The sequence below is a fragment of the Periplaneta americana genome, chromosome 14 (assembly GCF_040183065.1).
Source record: "Periplaneta americana isolate PAMFEO1 chromosome 14, P.americana_PAMFEO1_priV1, whole genome shotgun sequence".
Lineage (NCBI taxonomy): Eukaryota > Metazoa > Arthropoda > Insecta > Blattodea > Blattidae > Periplaneta > Periplaneta americana.
This window is the reverse complement of record NC_091130.1, coordinates 67,244,396-67,257,911: the sequence shown is the minus strand read 5'-3', so window position 1 is coordinate 67,257,911 and position 13,516 is coordinate 67,244,396. Positions and strand designations below refer to the sequence as shown.

At 36.5% G+C, this 13,516-nt stretch overlaps 1 protein-coding gene across 1 annotated transcript in view; it reads right to left on the bottom strand.

The window, feature by feature from the left end:
• The window catches only part of Dnai2 (dynein, axonemal, intermediate chain 2), a 41,851-nt gene extending 33,807 nt beyond the window's left edge, over positions 1-8,044 (bottom strand). Inside the window, exons 1-3 of the mRNA XM_069845475.1 lie at positions 7,817-8,044; positions 4,221-4,382; positions 3,506-3,767 (exon numbers count right to left, since the gene is read on the bottom strand). Coding sequence (XP_069701576.1) covers positions 3,506-3,767; positions 4,221-4,382; positions 7,817-7,999 — 607 coding nt within the window. The 5' untranslated portion in view covers positions 8,000-8,044. The remainder of the gene's footprint in view (positions 1-3,505; positions 3,768-4,220; positions 4,383-7,816) is intronic.
• Positions 8,045-13,516: the final 5,472 nt, after the last annotated feature.

The window sequence follows — 13,516 nt, the reverse complement described above, 5'->3', positions numbered from 1 at the left end:
CAGTCCTATTCTGCGTTTGATTTCATTCTCTGTGTTCTTGTTTAGGGAGATGCTTTGCCTGAGGTACACGTACTGCTGCACATACTCAAGTGGTGATTGTTGAATTTGAATAGGGTCTTGTGTTCCATTGGTCATAACTTTTGTTTTTGTGGGATTCATTGTGAGTCCTACTGCGCTGCTCACTTTGTCCACTTCAATGATCATTTCCTCTAGCATTTTTGCTGATCTTGCTATCAGAGTTATGTCATCTGCAAATCTGAGGTGTGTCAGTTTCCACCCATCTATATTTAGTCCATGTGTGTGTTCCCATTTCAGTTTCCTAAATTTGTGTTCCATCACGCTTGTAAATAGTTTTGGTGATAGAGGGTCTCCTTGCTTCACACCTCTTTTTATTTGGAACCATTCACCATCTCTTTCTGTTCTTACTTTTGCTGAGCTGGTTTTGTATATTTTCCCTAGCAATCTTATGTACTTGATGGGGATGCCTTGTTGTTTTAAAGCCTGTAACACACTTCCATGCTCCACGGAGTCAAAGGCTTTGTTATAATCTATGAAGGCGATGTAGATTGGCTGTTGGAACTCCTGTATCTTTTCTGTTAGTTGACACATAGTTTGGAGGTGGTCGATGGTGCTGTAACCGGACCTGAAACAGGCTTGTTCTGTTGGTTGGTTGTCAACCGATATTTTTTCTAACCTTTTACTTAGAATCTTCGTAAATAGTTTGTAGAGGTTTGAGGACAAGCTGATTGGTCGGTAGTTATTTATGTTGTCTCTGGTTCCTTTTTTGTGTAATAATATAATCAAGCTTCGCCCCCAATCTTCTGGTATTTCTTCCTCGGCGATGATCTTGTTGAATAGTTCATGTAATTACCATACAGATATCAAAATTAAAAAGGGGGTTCTTAGCTTGATTTTTGAAGGATGGGAGTCTCAGTCTTTAGCTAATTGGTAATCACTGCCTTTTGTGTGATGAATTTTTCGCGAACTTTACCTTATTGAAGTGCTATGTCCACGTTAAGGAGGTGGAAGACCGATCCGTCACTGGAGGATACAATGGACATAATTATAATGGCAGGGAACTGTCTTGACTGGCAGCAATAATTCTACAAGTTCTTAAGATTCTGTTCGTGTAACTCAGCATTGTGGTCAGAATTTCCATTCCTGCTCTTTTCTCTGTCCATGACTGTAACTATATATGTAGGCATAAAGCTTTCTTTTTTAGTTATAGATAGAGACAGGATTTCCATGCAAATGCATGTTTTTATATAATCTTGCTACAATTCTCAAACTTTGTAAATATCTATTTTATGGCTTAGAGATTCGAAATATATGTATACTTTTTCCGTGCATATTTGCATGTTTTGGTCTTTTTAGTGATAAATTCATGCATAATGCATGTTTTTTAGATTTTAAGTATAATAATGCATATTTTGAGGTTTATGTTGCATATTACGTCCATTTTTATAATTTCATTGCATATTTACTTACTTACAAATGGTTTTTAAGGAACCAGCAGGTTCATTGCCGCCCTCACATAAGCCCGCCATCGGTCCTTATCCTTTGCAAGATTAATCCAGGCTTCATCATCATATCCCACCTCCCTCAAATCCATTTTAATATTGTCCTCCCATCTATGTCTCGGCCTCCCCAAAGGTCTTTTTCCCTCCGGCCTCCCAACTAACACTCTATATGCATTTCTGGATTCGCCCATACGTGCTACATGCCCTGCCTATCTCAAACATCTGGATTTAACGTTCCTAATTATGTCAGGTGAAAAATACAATGCGTGCAGTTCTGTGTTTTGTAACTTTCTCCATTCTCTTGTAACTTCATCTCTCATAGCCCCAAATATTGTCCTAAAAACCTTATTCTCAAACACCATTTCGGTTATAACTTACTTACTTACTTACTTATTGGCTTTTAAGGAACCCGGAGGTTCATTGTCGCCCTCACATATGCCTGCCATTGGTCCCTATCCTAAGCAAGATTAATCCAGTCTCTACCATCATATCCCACCTCCCTCAAATCCGTTTTAATATTGTCTTCCCATCTACGTCTCGGCCTCCCCGAAGGTATTTTCCCCTCCGGCCTCCCAATTAACATTCTATATGCATTTCTGGATTTGCCCATACGCGCTACATGCCCTGCCCATCTCAAACGTCTGGATTTAATGTTCCTGATTATGTCAGGTGAAGAATACAATGCGTGCAGCTCTGCATTATGTAACTTTCTCCATTCTCCTGTAACTTCATCCCGCTTAGCCCCAAATATTTTCCTAAGAACTTCATTCTCAAACATCCTTAACCTATGTTCCTCTCTCAGAGTGAGAGTCCAAGTTTCACAGCCATACAGAACAACCGGTAATATAACTGTTTTATAAATTCTAACTTTCAGATTTTTTGACAGCAGACTAGATGACAAAAGCTTCTCAACCGAATAATAACAGGCATTTTCCATATTTATTCTGCGTTTAATTTGCTCCCGAGTGTCATTTACATTTGTTACTGTTGCTCCAAGATATTTGAATTTTTCCATCTCTTCGAGGAATAAATCTCCAATTTTTGTAGTTCCATTTCGTACAATATTCTCATCACGAGACATAATCATATACTTAGTCTTTTCGGGATTTACTTCCAACCTTATTGCTTTACTTGCTTCAAGTAGAATTTCCGCATTTTCCCCAATCGTTTGTGGATTTTCTCCTAACATATTCATGTCATCCGCATAGACAAGAAGCTGATGTAACCCGTTCAATTCCAAACCCTCTGTGTTATCCTGAACTTTCCTAATGGCATATTCATTGCATATTTTATATTAAATCGCATGATACTACATTTTATAAAATGTTGCTTCGTAGAGTTTGGTATTTCTGAGCTTACAATATTTGAATATATGTACTGAAAAATATAAGTGAAATGCTAACAGTTTGCAGGGTTTCTACCTGAGGACTTTGAACCATACCAGCTAATCCTCTCATTGTATTGTCACACTGGAATTCCACACTCCTGTTCTATACAAGTCTTACCCTGAGGCTAAAATTAATTATTAGAAGGCTGCCTCTTCTGCTCCCTCCCATACTTTGTAGTTTGGCGACAATAGCACTAACATGCTTCCCCTAACATGTCTTTAATTTGGAAATGCAGATAGGTAGAAGGTCTGTATAAGCTAAGTGTACAGGTGTTTTGTGAATTAGCTACTGTATTTGTGTTCTGTGGCGATGTGTCAAGTGTTGTAATGCCCCTGATTAAATGTTCGAGAAGAGATCTTGTGGCACAGTGGGTCACGGGAAAAGAATATCTTAGAAATTTGGAAAAACTGTTAGTAGTACATTGTGCCATTCGAAAATAAAATGTAAGTTTCAATTTTGATAGTGCATATTTTCAGTGTTTTTTTTCCTTCATTGCGCATATTTGGCCATTTGATAGTGCATGAATGCATGCATATTTTACGATTTTGATAGTGCATGAAAATCCTGTCTCTAGTTATAGACTATAGTACAACTCACCTACTTCCCAAATGTAGGAGAAAGTTGATAAATCTTGAGGTGTTCGTTGGAATTCTAAGTTACAGTGTGAAACTGCTAACTTAGTTCCGCCATCTGGAGACCACGACAAATGTGTAACAGGCCTTTTTATTGTGTTCGGATCGCGATAAACATTGACTGTTCTTGCTGAACATCTCTCCATAAGTGCTGTTGGCTCCACACCTTCAAAATATTCTTCGTAAATATTAACAGCATTGTTTTGTAGGATGCAATGTTCCATTGCCTGAAAAATTGGTTAATGTCATTTCAATAAAGATGAATAATTATTACCTATTTACATTGCTTGAAAGATTATTTTGCAGCATCTGATCTTGTTAAATTAAAATGAAAGTTGATTCAGTTTTAACATGAAGCATATTCACAAAGTAAACATTATTTGTGCACTCTCCCGTGTCACCAGGTTGCACTTCTGAACATGCACAGTAGGTAAATTTCTCCATCCATTGGAAAGCCAAGAACTCTATTTAATAAAAATAATTATGTTTACCATTTTGTATGTGTTAAACGTGTTTCTGACAGTTCAACAGCCTGCCAACTGTGAAATATGGTCTCATTTGGATAAATACAAATTAACCACTTCTGGAGCAGTGTTTCTTAGAGAGCTTAACAAACATGTTATAAATAGGGGTGTTTTACTATATAATAAAGTTCTTAATCTTATAATAGTTTTTCTTACATGTGTAAGCTGCAAGATAGTATGGATGTACATCTCATCTTTCTCAATCTTTTTCCTAAACCTCAGTGTTTGTTCTTCATCTGCTGGATTAACTTCACGTGGCCATCCCCCTTCAGTATGATTCATTCCATGCTGATCATATTGAGCTCTGATTGTATTTAACTGAAAAGAAAATAATTATTGAACAAAGATATCCAGCTTGAGAATGGCTACAATATACTGTAGATGGGTTTCTTCCTGATGGCTAGATCAGATAAAAGGCGAAAAGGAGTATAACAACGCTTCAACATTATGTAGCAGTATGACAAAGTAAAACCAACTTTGATACAGAAACATGTCATACTTTTTACTTTGGAGCCAGGGAGTAGTAGTGTCAGGGCACACCAAGGTGCAACCATGATATTGTTTTTGTAACCTGCTTTTTTATTTTTATTTTTTTTTTTAATAATAAATGTCTTACTTGCATCTTACTCAATTTTGTATTTTATAAGATGAATTAGTAGTATGTGTAGTAGCAGCTGCATTACTTATTAGTAGACTAATAATAATAATAATAATAATAATAATAATAATAATAATAATAAGCTTAATAATAATAACAATAATTTAATATTAATAATGATGATGATGATGATGATGATGATGATGATGATGATGATGATGATGATAAACTTTCGCAAAGCGCCTTGGTACTGTTTTATTTACGACTACACCCCAACTTAGACCAACCCATATACACACACCAAACAAGTTCGACATAGACACCAGTACTAGAAAGTCTGCAAAATAAATAAAAAAAAAATAGATAAATAAATGAATTAATGAAGGAATGAAAGAATGGAAGGAAAGAAGGAAGGAAAGAATAAATAAATAAATAAATAAATAAATAAATAAATAAATAAATAAATAAATAAATAAATAAATAAATAAATAAATAAATAAATAAATAAATAAATAAATAAATGGAAGGAAGGAAAGAAGGAAAAAAATAAACAAACGAGCGACTCTGTGTGTGTGTGCGTGCGTGCGTGCGCGTGCGTGTAATATACTCGTGCATACATAATATATTACCTCTGATTGAGGCTCTGGCGGATATGTACTTTTATTATCAGGCAGTACATCTCACTTGACAATATGCGTCTAAGGAAGAACAATTATAAACTTTACGACATTGTTACAGTCTTTGTAAAACATGACAGGCAGATACGAATCCTATGATGAAAATTGTATCAGTACAAACATGCAATTTTTCATGCACAGAGGCTGAGAGAAAGAATTTAATTTCATTTATTGTATTTCATGGATCTTACATTAGCTTTGTAGATTTCAGATGTTGAACAAGTCATAGATTATGGAAAGTAAGTATATAATAAAGATTTATTCATAAATACCGGCAGTCAGTAGATTAATTTACAAGCATAACAGTTCATTATTTAAGCTGAAGTATGAATATTGAGAAATTTGGTTAATTCCGTTCTAAACTTTTTCTCATGACTCGTCAAAACTGTAAGATTAGCAATTCTGTCGTGGTCGGGTAAATAGGGTTGTCATTGTTTTGTTTAGATGGAATTTTGTTCCCCAGAAGAACACAGAAGTTACATTATACAAGTGAGTTTGCAAAAATTAAAAGAATACTAACTTAGCATTTGCTGTGTTTTGTGTAGAAAATTATTTGCAATAAGAATTCGAAGTTTAATTTTAATTTATCTCAAAACTCATTTTTATTACTTATAGGTACGATTATGGACTCCTTCCATTGTTCTGATACAATTTCCTTTTCCCAAATAGCAAGTACAAGCTTATAAATTTCGTTAGATAATGCGCTTCCACCCTCTTATATTAGTTCTGCTGGAATTTGATCGATACCTGGAAACTTATAATTTTTCAGATTTTCTATCGCAATTTCGACTTTAGAAAGTGTTGGTTTAGGTATAAATGGCTCAGCAGTTTGTATTTCAATTTCGTCCCGATCATTTCTATTTGGCCTATGTATATTTAGTAATTGCCCAAAATAGTTTTTCCTTCTGTTCAGGATTGAATGAGAATCTGCAAGCTAGTCACTATTCTCATCCTGGATCACGTTTACCCTTGCCTGATATCCATTCTTAAATTCCTTTATGCCCTTATATAAATCTCTAATGTTTTTATTTTTACTATTTGTTTCTACCTCATTCATTTTTTGCTTCAAGTAATCTCTCTTTTTATTCCTAAATGTACGATTTGCTTCCCGTCTTTTATTGAAATAATTATCTCTATTCATCTCAACTGGATCCTGTAAGAATTTCAATTTTGCCATGCAACAATCTTCATCAAACAACGGTTTCTTTTTCTTAGTTTCATAATAACCTATGCTCTGCTCAGCTGCAATTTTGATAATATCATCCAGTCTGCTGTCAAAAAATCTGAAAGTTGGAATTTATAAAACAGTTATATTACTGGTTGTCCTTTATGGTTGTGAAACTTGGACTCTCACTTTGAGGAACATAGGTTAAGGGTGTTTGAGAATAAGGTGCTAAGGAAAAAGGGTGTTTGAGAATAAGGTGCTAAGGAAAATATTTAGGGCTAAGAGGGATGAAGTTACAGGAGAATGGAGAAGTTATACAACACAGAACTGCACGCATGTATTCTTCACCTGACATAATTAGGAACATTAAATCCAGACGTTTGAGATGGGCAGGGCATGTAGCATGTATGGGCGAATCCAGAAATGCATATAGAGTGTTATTTGGGAGGCTGGAGGGAAAAAGACCTTTGGGGAGGCCGAGACGTAGATGGAAAGATAATATTAAAACGGATTTGAGGGAGATGGGATATGATGGTAGAGACTGGATTAATCTTGCTCAGGATAGAGACCAATGGCAGGCTTATGTGAGAGCGGCAATGAACCTCCGGGTTCCTTAAAAGCCAGTAAGTAAGTAAGTAAGTATTTTCCTTTACTCAAACAACACAGAATTATGATATAATTTTTTTAGCGACTTTTGAATATTTTCTAATAAAACAATGTTACTCTAAATATTATACCGTAATTTCTGTAAATAGTAGGGTTTGTTGGCTGTAGATACAGGTTATTTTAAGTTCCATAGTTTTAATGAAGTTATTTTGTAATTTCACTTTTACTTAGGTGAAATTAGTGAAGTTACATTATTTTGCTGTTCAGAACATTGCATAAGTACATAGCCTATGTCGTTGCTGCATTATTGAATTATTTATTATAGGTGCAAGAAACATCTGTTTTATATGTTCTTTTTTATTTACCTACTCTTGTACCATAATAAGAACATATTTTTTCACTTATTTTTAATTTGCAGTCTTTGTAAATAAGTAGGCTTACATAGGTGATATTCTAAAGTATAGCGTGCTGTACACATTACTTATAATTTATGTTAACGGAGTTGAACGTTACAATAAAATTGTAAATGAATTAAGAATGCCTCAATTCCTGCATGCTTATAATTAACGCACACATAATTACAGTAATATGAACTGTCCTTTATCGATTCTATATTTTGTCACGCACAAATATTTAATTTTCGGTTTCATTCTAGAAATACATTACGGAAAGTAGAAAGTTTTTCTTCCTATTTTAAGGGAGTTACCTCATGTTCAGCAAGGATACTACTACATTGTGTGCTGCGATTTACAGGATTCTTATATATGTATTCGTTAAAAAATTCCTTGTTTGGCAAAACGTTATCCATTGTTTTAGGACCATCATCTGCAAACAGGCATTGACGCCCGAACTCTGATCTCTTCTTAGTATAAACATACTGAATATCCATGTCTGAATACAATAAAACTTTTATTCCAAACCTTTATAGTGCAACTCTTTGTACGCGACTTGTGTGAATAAACTTGTTAACATTTGTTGTCATGGTAACATGACGTAGCCTGTTCATTGATTGGTAAATATGATACTACGGTCATCATGAGAAGTAGTTTTATTTTCACAGTAAACTGTATTATTTGCTATGAAATTATCCACTAGAAATGTATTATAACATGACCTCGCTATACAATACACTTCCAAGAAGCTTGAAAATTAACAACTATTATATTCATAAATGCCTCTGATTGAGGTTCTGGCTGATATATTCTAGTTGCCTCATAAGTGGTGATTGTCACTTGTGGGATTCAGACCTTCTTCGGACAGTTGATTAAACAACATATTCATAAGAACAGGGCTGCCAATATGATTGAATCGTTCGTTGTTGAAAGGATCTAAGTCCACATCTTTGTCAATTTTATTTTTCTTATCGATTCGTAATGTATAAAGCACGCTACATATGTTGGTGTTGGAACAAACTAATTACTTATATTCCTTATGCTTTATTTGAGGTGGTCAATCTTGTTATTCGGTGTTGAAAGGAACTATAACTCCTTTATCAACACGGAACAACGAAGCTTCCAGATTGGCGACTCTGTGCTAACAATATTAATTCTGCCTGCAATATCTGGCGGGATTTACGAGCCTGTACAGACTAATTATTGATTGTTAGCAGTTTTTTTACAGTGGAGGGACCCGAAGGCTTACACATCAGCCTGAGGCTTATTGTTAGCAGTTTGGTACATTAATGTTTAGTTTGATCATTCTGTACTTAATAACAGTATCATATAAGACAGAATACACGAGGCCGTAAAAGGAATAAAGCGTCAACTTCACGACAAAATGTATCTTAGGAACAATGCTAAAAGATCAAGAGTGAAAAGGTTAACATATACAAACTACGTGGGTAAAGCAATCCCTAAGAAAAGTGTTGGACTTCACAATCTTTTTTATTTAGTTGGTTATGTAACGACGCTTTATCAACTACTAGGTTATTTAGCGTCGATGAGATTGGTGATAGCGAGATGGTATTTGGCGAGATGAGGTCGAGGATTCGCCCTAGATTATCTGCCATTCACCTTACGGTTGGGGAAAACCTCGGAAAAACCCAACCAGATAATCAGCCCTAGCGGGATCGAACCCGCGCCCGAGCGCAACTTCAGACCAGCAGGCAGCGCCTTAACCGACTGAGCCACGCCGGTGGCTCTCACAATCTTAATGACAACAGTTGCAATATATACATGTGTCATGAGGAAAAGAGCAAAAAAGGGGAAAATTAATTGTTCTTTCTTTCTGGACTACCTCACTAATTAAGAAAAACGAGGTGTTAAGAAACTCCATCTGTAGTCGGATGTCCAGCTCAGAACAGAAACCATTCATTTGGCTTTGGGGTTTAGTAGAAGATAAAGGTTTGAGGAAATCACTCGCCTATTCCTCGTCAGAAGGCATTCTTTCTTATCCTGTGTTAGGGATTTTGGAATCTTCAAGAAAGTAATTCACCGGTTCAGCACTGTGGCAAAGTCTGTACATCTAAGGAATACTGTAGCATCATTGCTGATGCAAAAAACAATGTTACTGTTAAAATGGTAACAAGCAATGGTATTTATGATGTAAATAAGTAATTGCCAATCTTTTTTTTTAAGACCACGCTCAGTAATGAATCAGCTGGGCATAATATCCCTAGGAATAAGAAGATGGCATTTGCTCGTGCATCATTCCCAGAATTTGTATATTCCGCTGATCACTCTGGTAGGGTATAATAATTCGGCCTTTCATTGAGAGTCCGGTCAGCTTCTCTATCCCTATCGAACCCTGGTCCAAGAAATGGAAATCTTATTAGTCAATTATGGAAAACCTATCCAGAAGAACGAGTTCTAATCAAAACAAGTAAACTAGGAGATGTTAAGAAAGCTATCGATATGCAACTGCATCAGAAGATAGAAAAGACTTCTATTAAGAAATATTGCTATAAAAATAAGAAGTACCAATTTTTATTAAGGACAGTAACTTCGTTATTACTACATGTATTGTGGTTCTGTATTTACCTCGGAATACATAATTATTTTTGTAATAATTCTCTCAAACACAATAGATACTTTAAAACTTTTGTCTTGTTTCTTAGTTATTTAATTAAGTTAAGTTAGAGGCGGATTAAGGACGACCTTTCGCACGTCGGCTATATCGAAGCCTATTGTGCACCCCGAATTTATGGAGTGAATGAGGATTAGGTGTACCAGCTCACTGGTCACATGTGACCCCTCACCTGCTCACCCAATGGAGCCATCTACCCCCTCCTCAAGTTCATATTGCCAAGGTGACCAAGCAACACAGGATCCATTCCAACGGCCCTTCCAAGGTGTCGAAGCGCCCGTGGAAGTGCTCTTAAGGAATGAATCCTGGCAGAGATATTGTGGAAGGATGGGAACCGAGGAACTGTTGCAGAGAGGACGCAGACATGCGTCTTGACTTGAATATGTCTATGGAATGAAATGAAGATGAATGATATGAAATTTAAATTCTTTTTCTACACTGGAGGGGAAGGGAAATAGAAATGGACCGTGCCAATGAAAATTCAAAGCCGGCATTTGCCAGTAACTGTGGAAAACCAAGGAAAAACCACAGGTTGGTCGGTTCGGGAATCGAAACATGGACCTCCCGAATGCGAGTCCCATGCGGAACGCATGAACCATCTTGTGTGTTTGTCTCCACTTTTGTATTCTCTCAACATTTGAATTTCGAGATATATTTAAAGTTAAGAAATTTTCACGATTACTTATCGAATATTGAAGATCCATTTTACTCCATATCACTTTTTCACGCTTATTTAATTAATGTAGTTATCTCGACCGATCGATATCTCAAACGTCCGGATCGGTTAAAATATGACAGAACTTTATGTGCATAAATTGGCCGCCGAAACGGAGTTTTCGAGGCATGTTTTGCTTCGCTAGTCTCGCCAGCCTTGAGGGTTCTGGATCGGTATCATGGGAATGTTTACGGTTACGGGAATCCTTTATCCACACAGTGGTATACTTATTGTTTCGCTCTGTTTATTTGTTCGAAGGTTATAAAAGCGATTCTAATGTAACACTTTTTAGGACATCGTTATTGAGTGGTTAGTAGCCTACTATGCCAAATGCAAAGACATAGTTCTACATCAGGATAACTTATACAGTATATTAAATACCTTTGATTGAGGTTTTGGCTGTTAGGCCTACATCTGTTACCAGGCTGTACATATCCCTTGACGATGTGTATGAGAGGAAGAACAATATTATTGTTGCATACATCTTAAATTTGACTAGTGAATATGTTACTAGTCAGCGATGTATGTAATGAAGGGGAAAAGGAACTGGCCTTCTACCCAATTATCTCCTTACAAAGTAACTGGTGTTGCTTATGAGGTTCCTACAAGTCTTCGATCTGTTGAATAAACATACACACATACATACATACATACATACATACATACATACATACATACATACATACATACATACATACATACATACTACAATTATGTTCCAACAGAATTAAGAAGTGGACATCTTTAAGTGGAAGCAGAACGTGTTGGGATATTGATTTGATATTTTTATGGAAGTCGAGTTTAGAGATCAAGTTCAATTTAACTGTAATTTATTAAATGTTGACGGTTATGTGGATTTATGATGCCATTCCAGAGGATTGAACACATGCCGATGACATATTGTAACAAGAGAAGGCTTTGGACCTCCCGACGAGAATCGTCACGAAACTTTCTGGGTGGAGCTTCACAGAGTGCACTGCTCTGCTCAATGCACTTTGCATGTGTATTAACAAGATACAGTAATACCACAGTCTAGTCTATACAGTCACGAAGCTTGAGTTGTGAGGGTGCTAGGAACAATAGACTGTGCCGGCACTATTTCGCATTGTCTGTAATGAGGCGATATTAGCGATCCTAGTGGTTAGCAACTATCCATGGATGCGTTCTTACTACGTATTGAGGTTTTTATACTAGACTGTGATAATACTGAGGGGGGTGTCAGTGAAAACTGTATACGTGACGGCAAAATAAATAAATGTAAGTCACATATTTATTTATAATTTTTGTTTTTATTAAGTAATATCTAACAGGAAGTGTGTAGCGGTAACTTGAATGTTTTTTTTGACAGAAACATAACACTTAAAATAAAACGTAGCCTATTGATGTTTATTTCGTTGTTTTATTGCGATGACACCAGTTATATCAGGAGCAACAGTGCGACTGACAGAAGCCCTGAGAATGTGGTTTAAATTATCATCTGAAATACTCGACCGCAAATTTTTTTGTACACTTGAGGACATTATACAAGTTCAGTAAAACTTAAAGTAAATTAAGTTAAGCTCCGTTCAGTGATCGATACCACACAATTATCTTTACATGTTGCGCTAACCTAAGATTTTATTTATCTAATGTAGCCTAACAAAACATAACAAACGTATTTTTTATTTATCTAACAACACTATTCTGAAGGTTAGAACAAAAAAAAAATCGATCGCTAAACTGCGTAACCTTTCAACTCAGGCTCCGCCGTCTAGTTCCGCTCCCTAGACTTCCTGCAATAATCGCGGAAGATGTATTTGTATACTTCACAGCAGTACAGACCGATTATTTAGTCCTGACAGCTCAGCGACGCGAAAGAGGGGAAGTAATCGGAGTAGTGGGGAGAGTTCCGGAGTAGAGATAAGGGCGAGCTGTCGGTAAAGGAATGCAGTACAGCTTAACTGTACTGGAAACAACGCTACATCCGATCGCTCTGACTGCAGGCAACTGACTAACCTGAACATTCCTTGGCGTAACTTAATGGACTCGCCTGACCCAGGCGCATATTGCCGGCGACTGTCAGGACTAAATAATCGTACTTGTACTCTTTACCTCGTTGCACTGTGCATTGCACCATTACACGGCTTGCGCGCGTGCAATTTTGAGCATTTGTGAAGCCCTGAACCAAAGTAACTGGTGCATTTCACAATAGCCCTAATCCCTCATGGCTTGTGAAAGTGGAGCGGGCACCTGTAATGTATGCGGCCATAATGTATCGAATGTGAGATAAGAGACATGTGAATTATGAGAGAGAATGTAAGCGTATACATCATAAATTTGCAAATGACGTACATACCTCATTTCACGTCATGGTAAAGTGATGTGAAAAGGCAGTGTTGCAAGCAAAGATGAATCCCTTACCACGAACAGATGACAGCACAGTCAGGAGTGCTCCATATGTAAAAAACAGCGAAGTTTATGTCCCACACATTACGGAACATAAAAGGCGTGTCTTGTCACACGTATTCAGACGCCTTCCACGCATAGCGAAGCATAGCTTGGTACTACTCAACTAATTGTACAATTTGAAAATGAAGATGCTGTCATGCAGGTTGATGGCATTCTTCTCATCATAACATAATAGTCAGCTTTGGATATAGTGAACTCGATTATAGTGAACATTCGGCT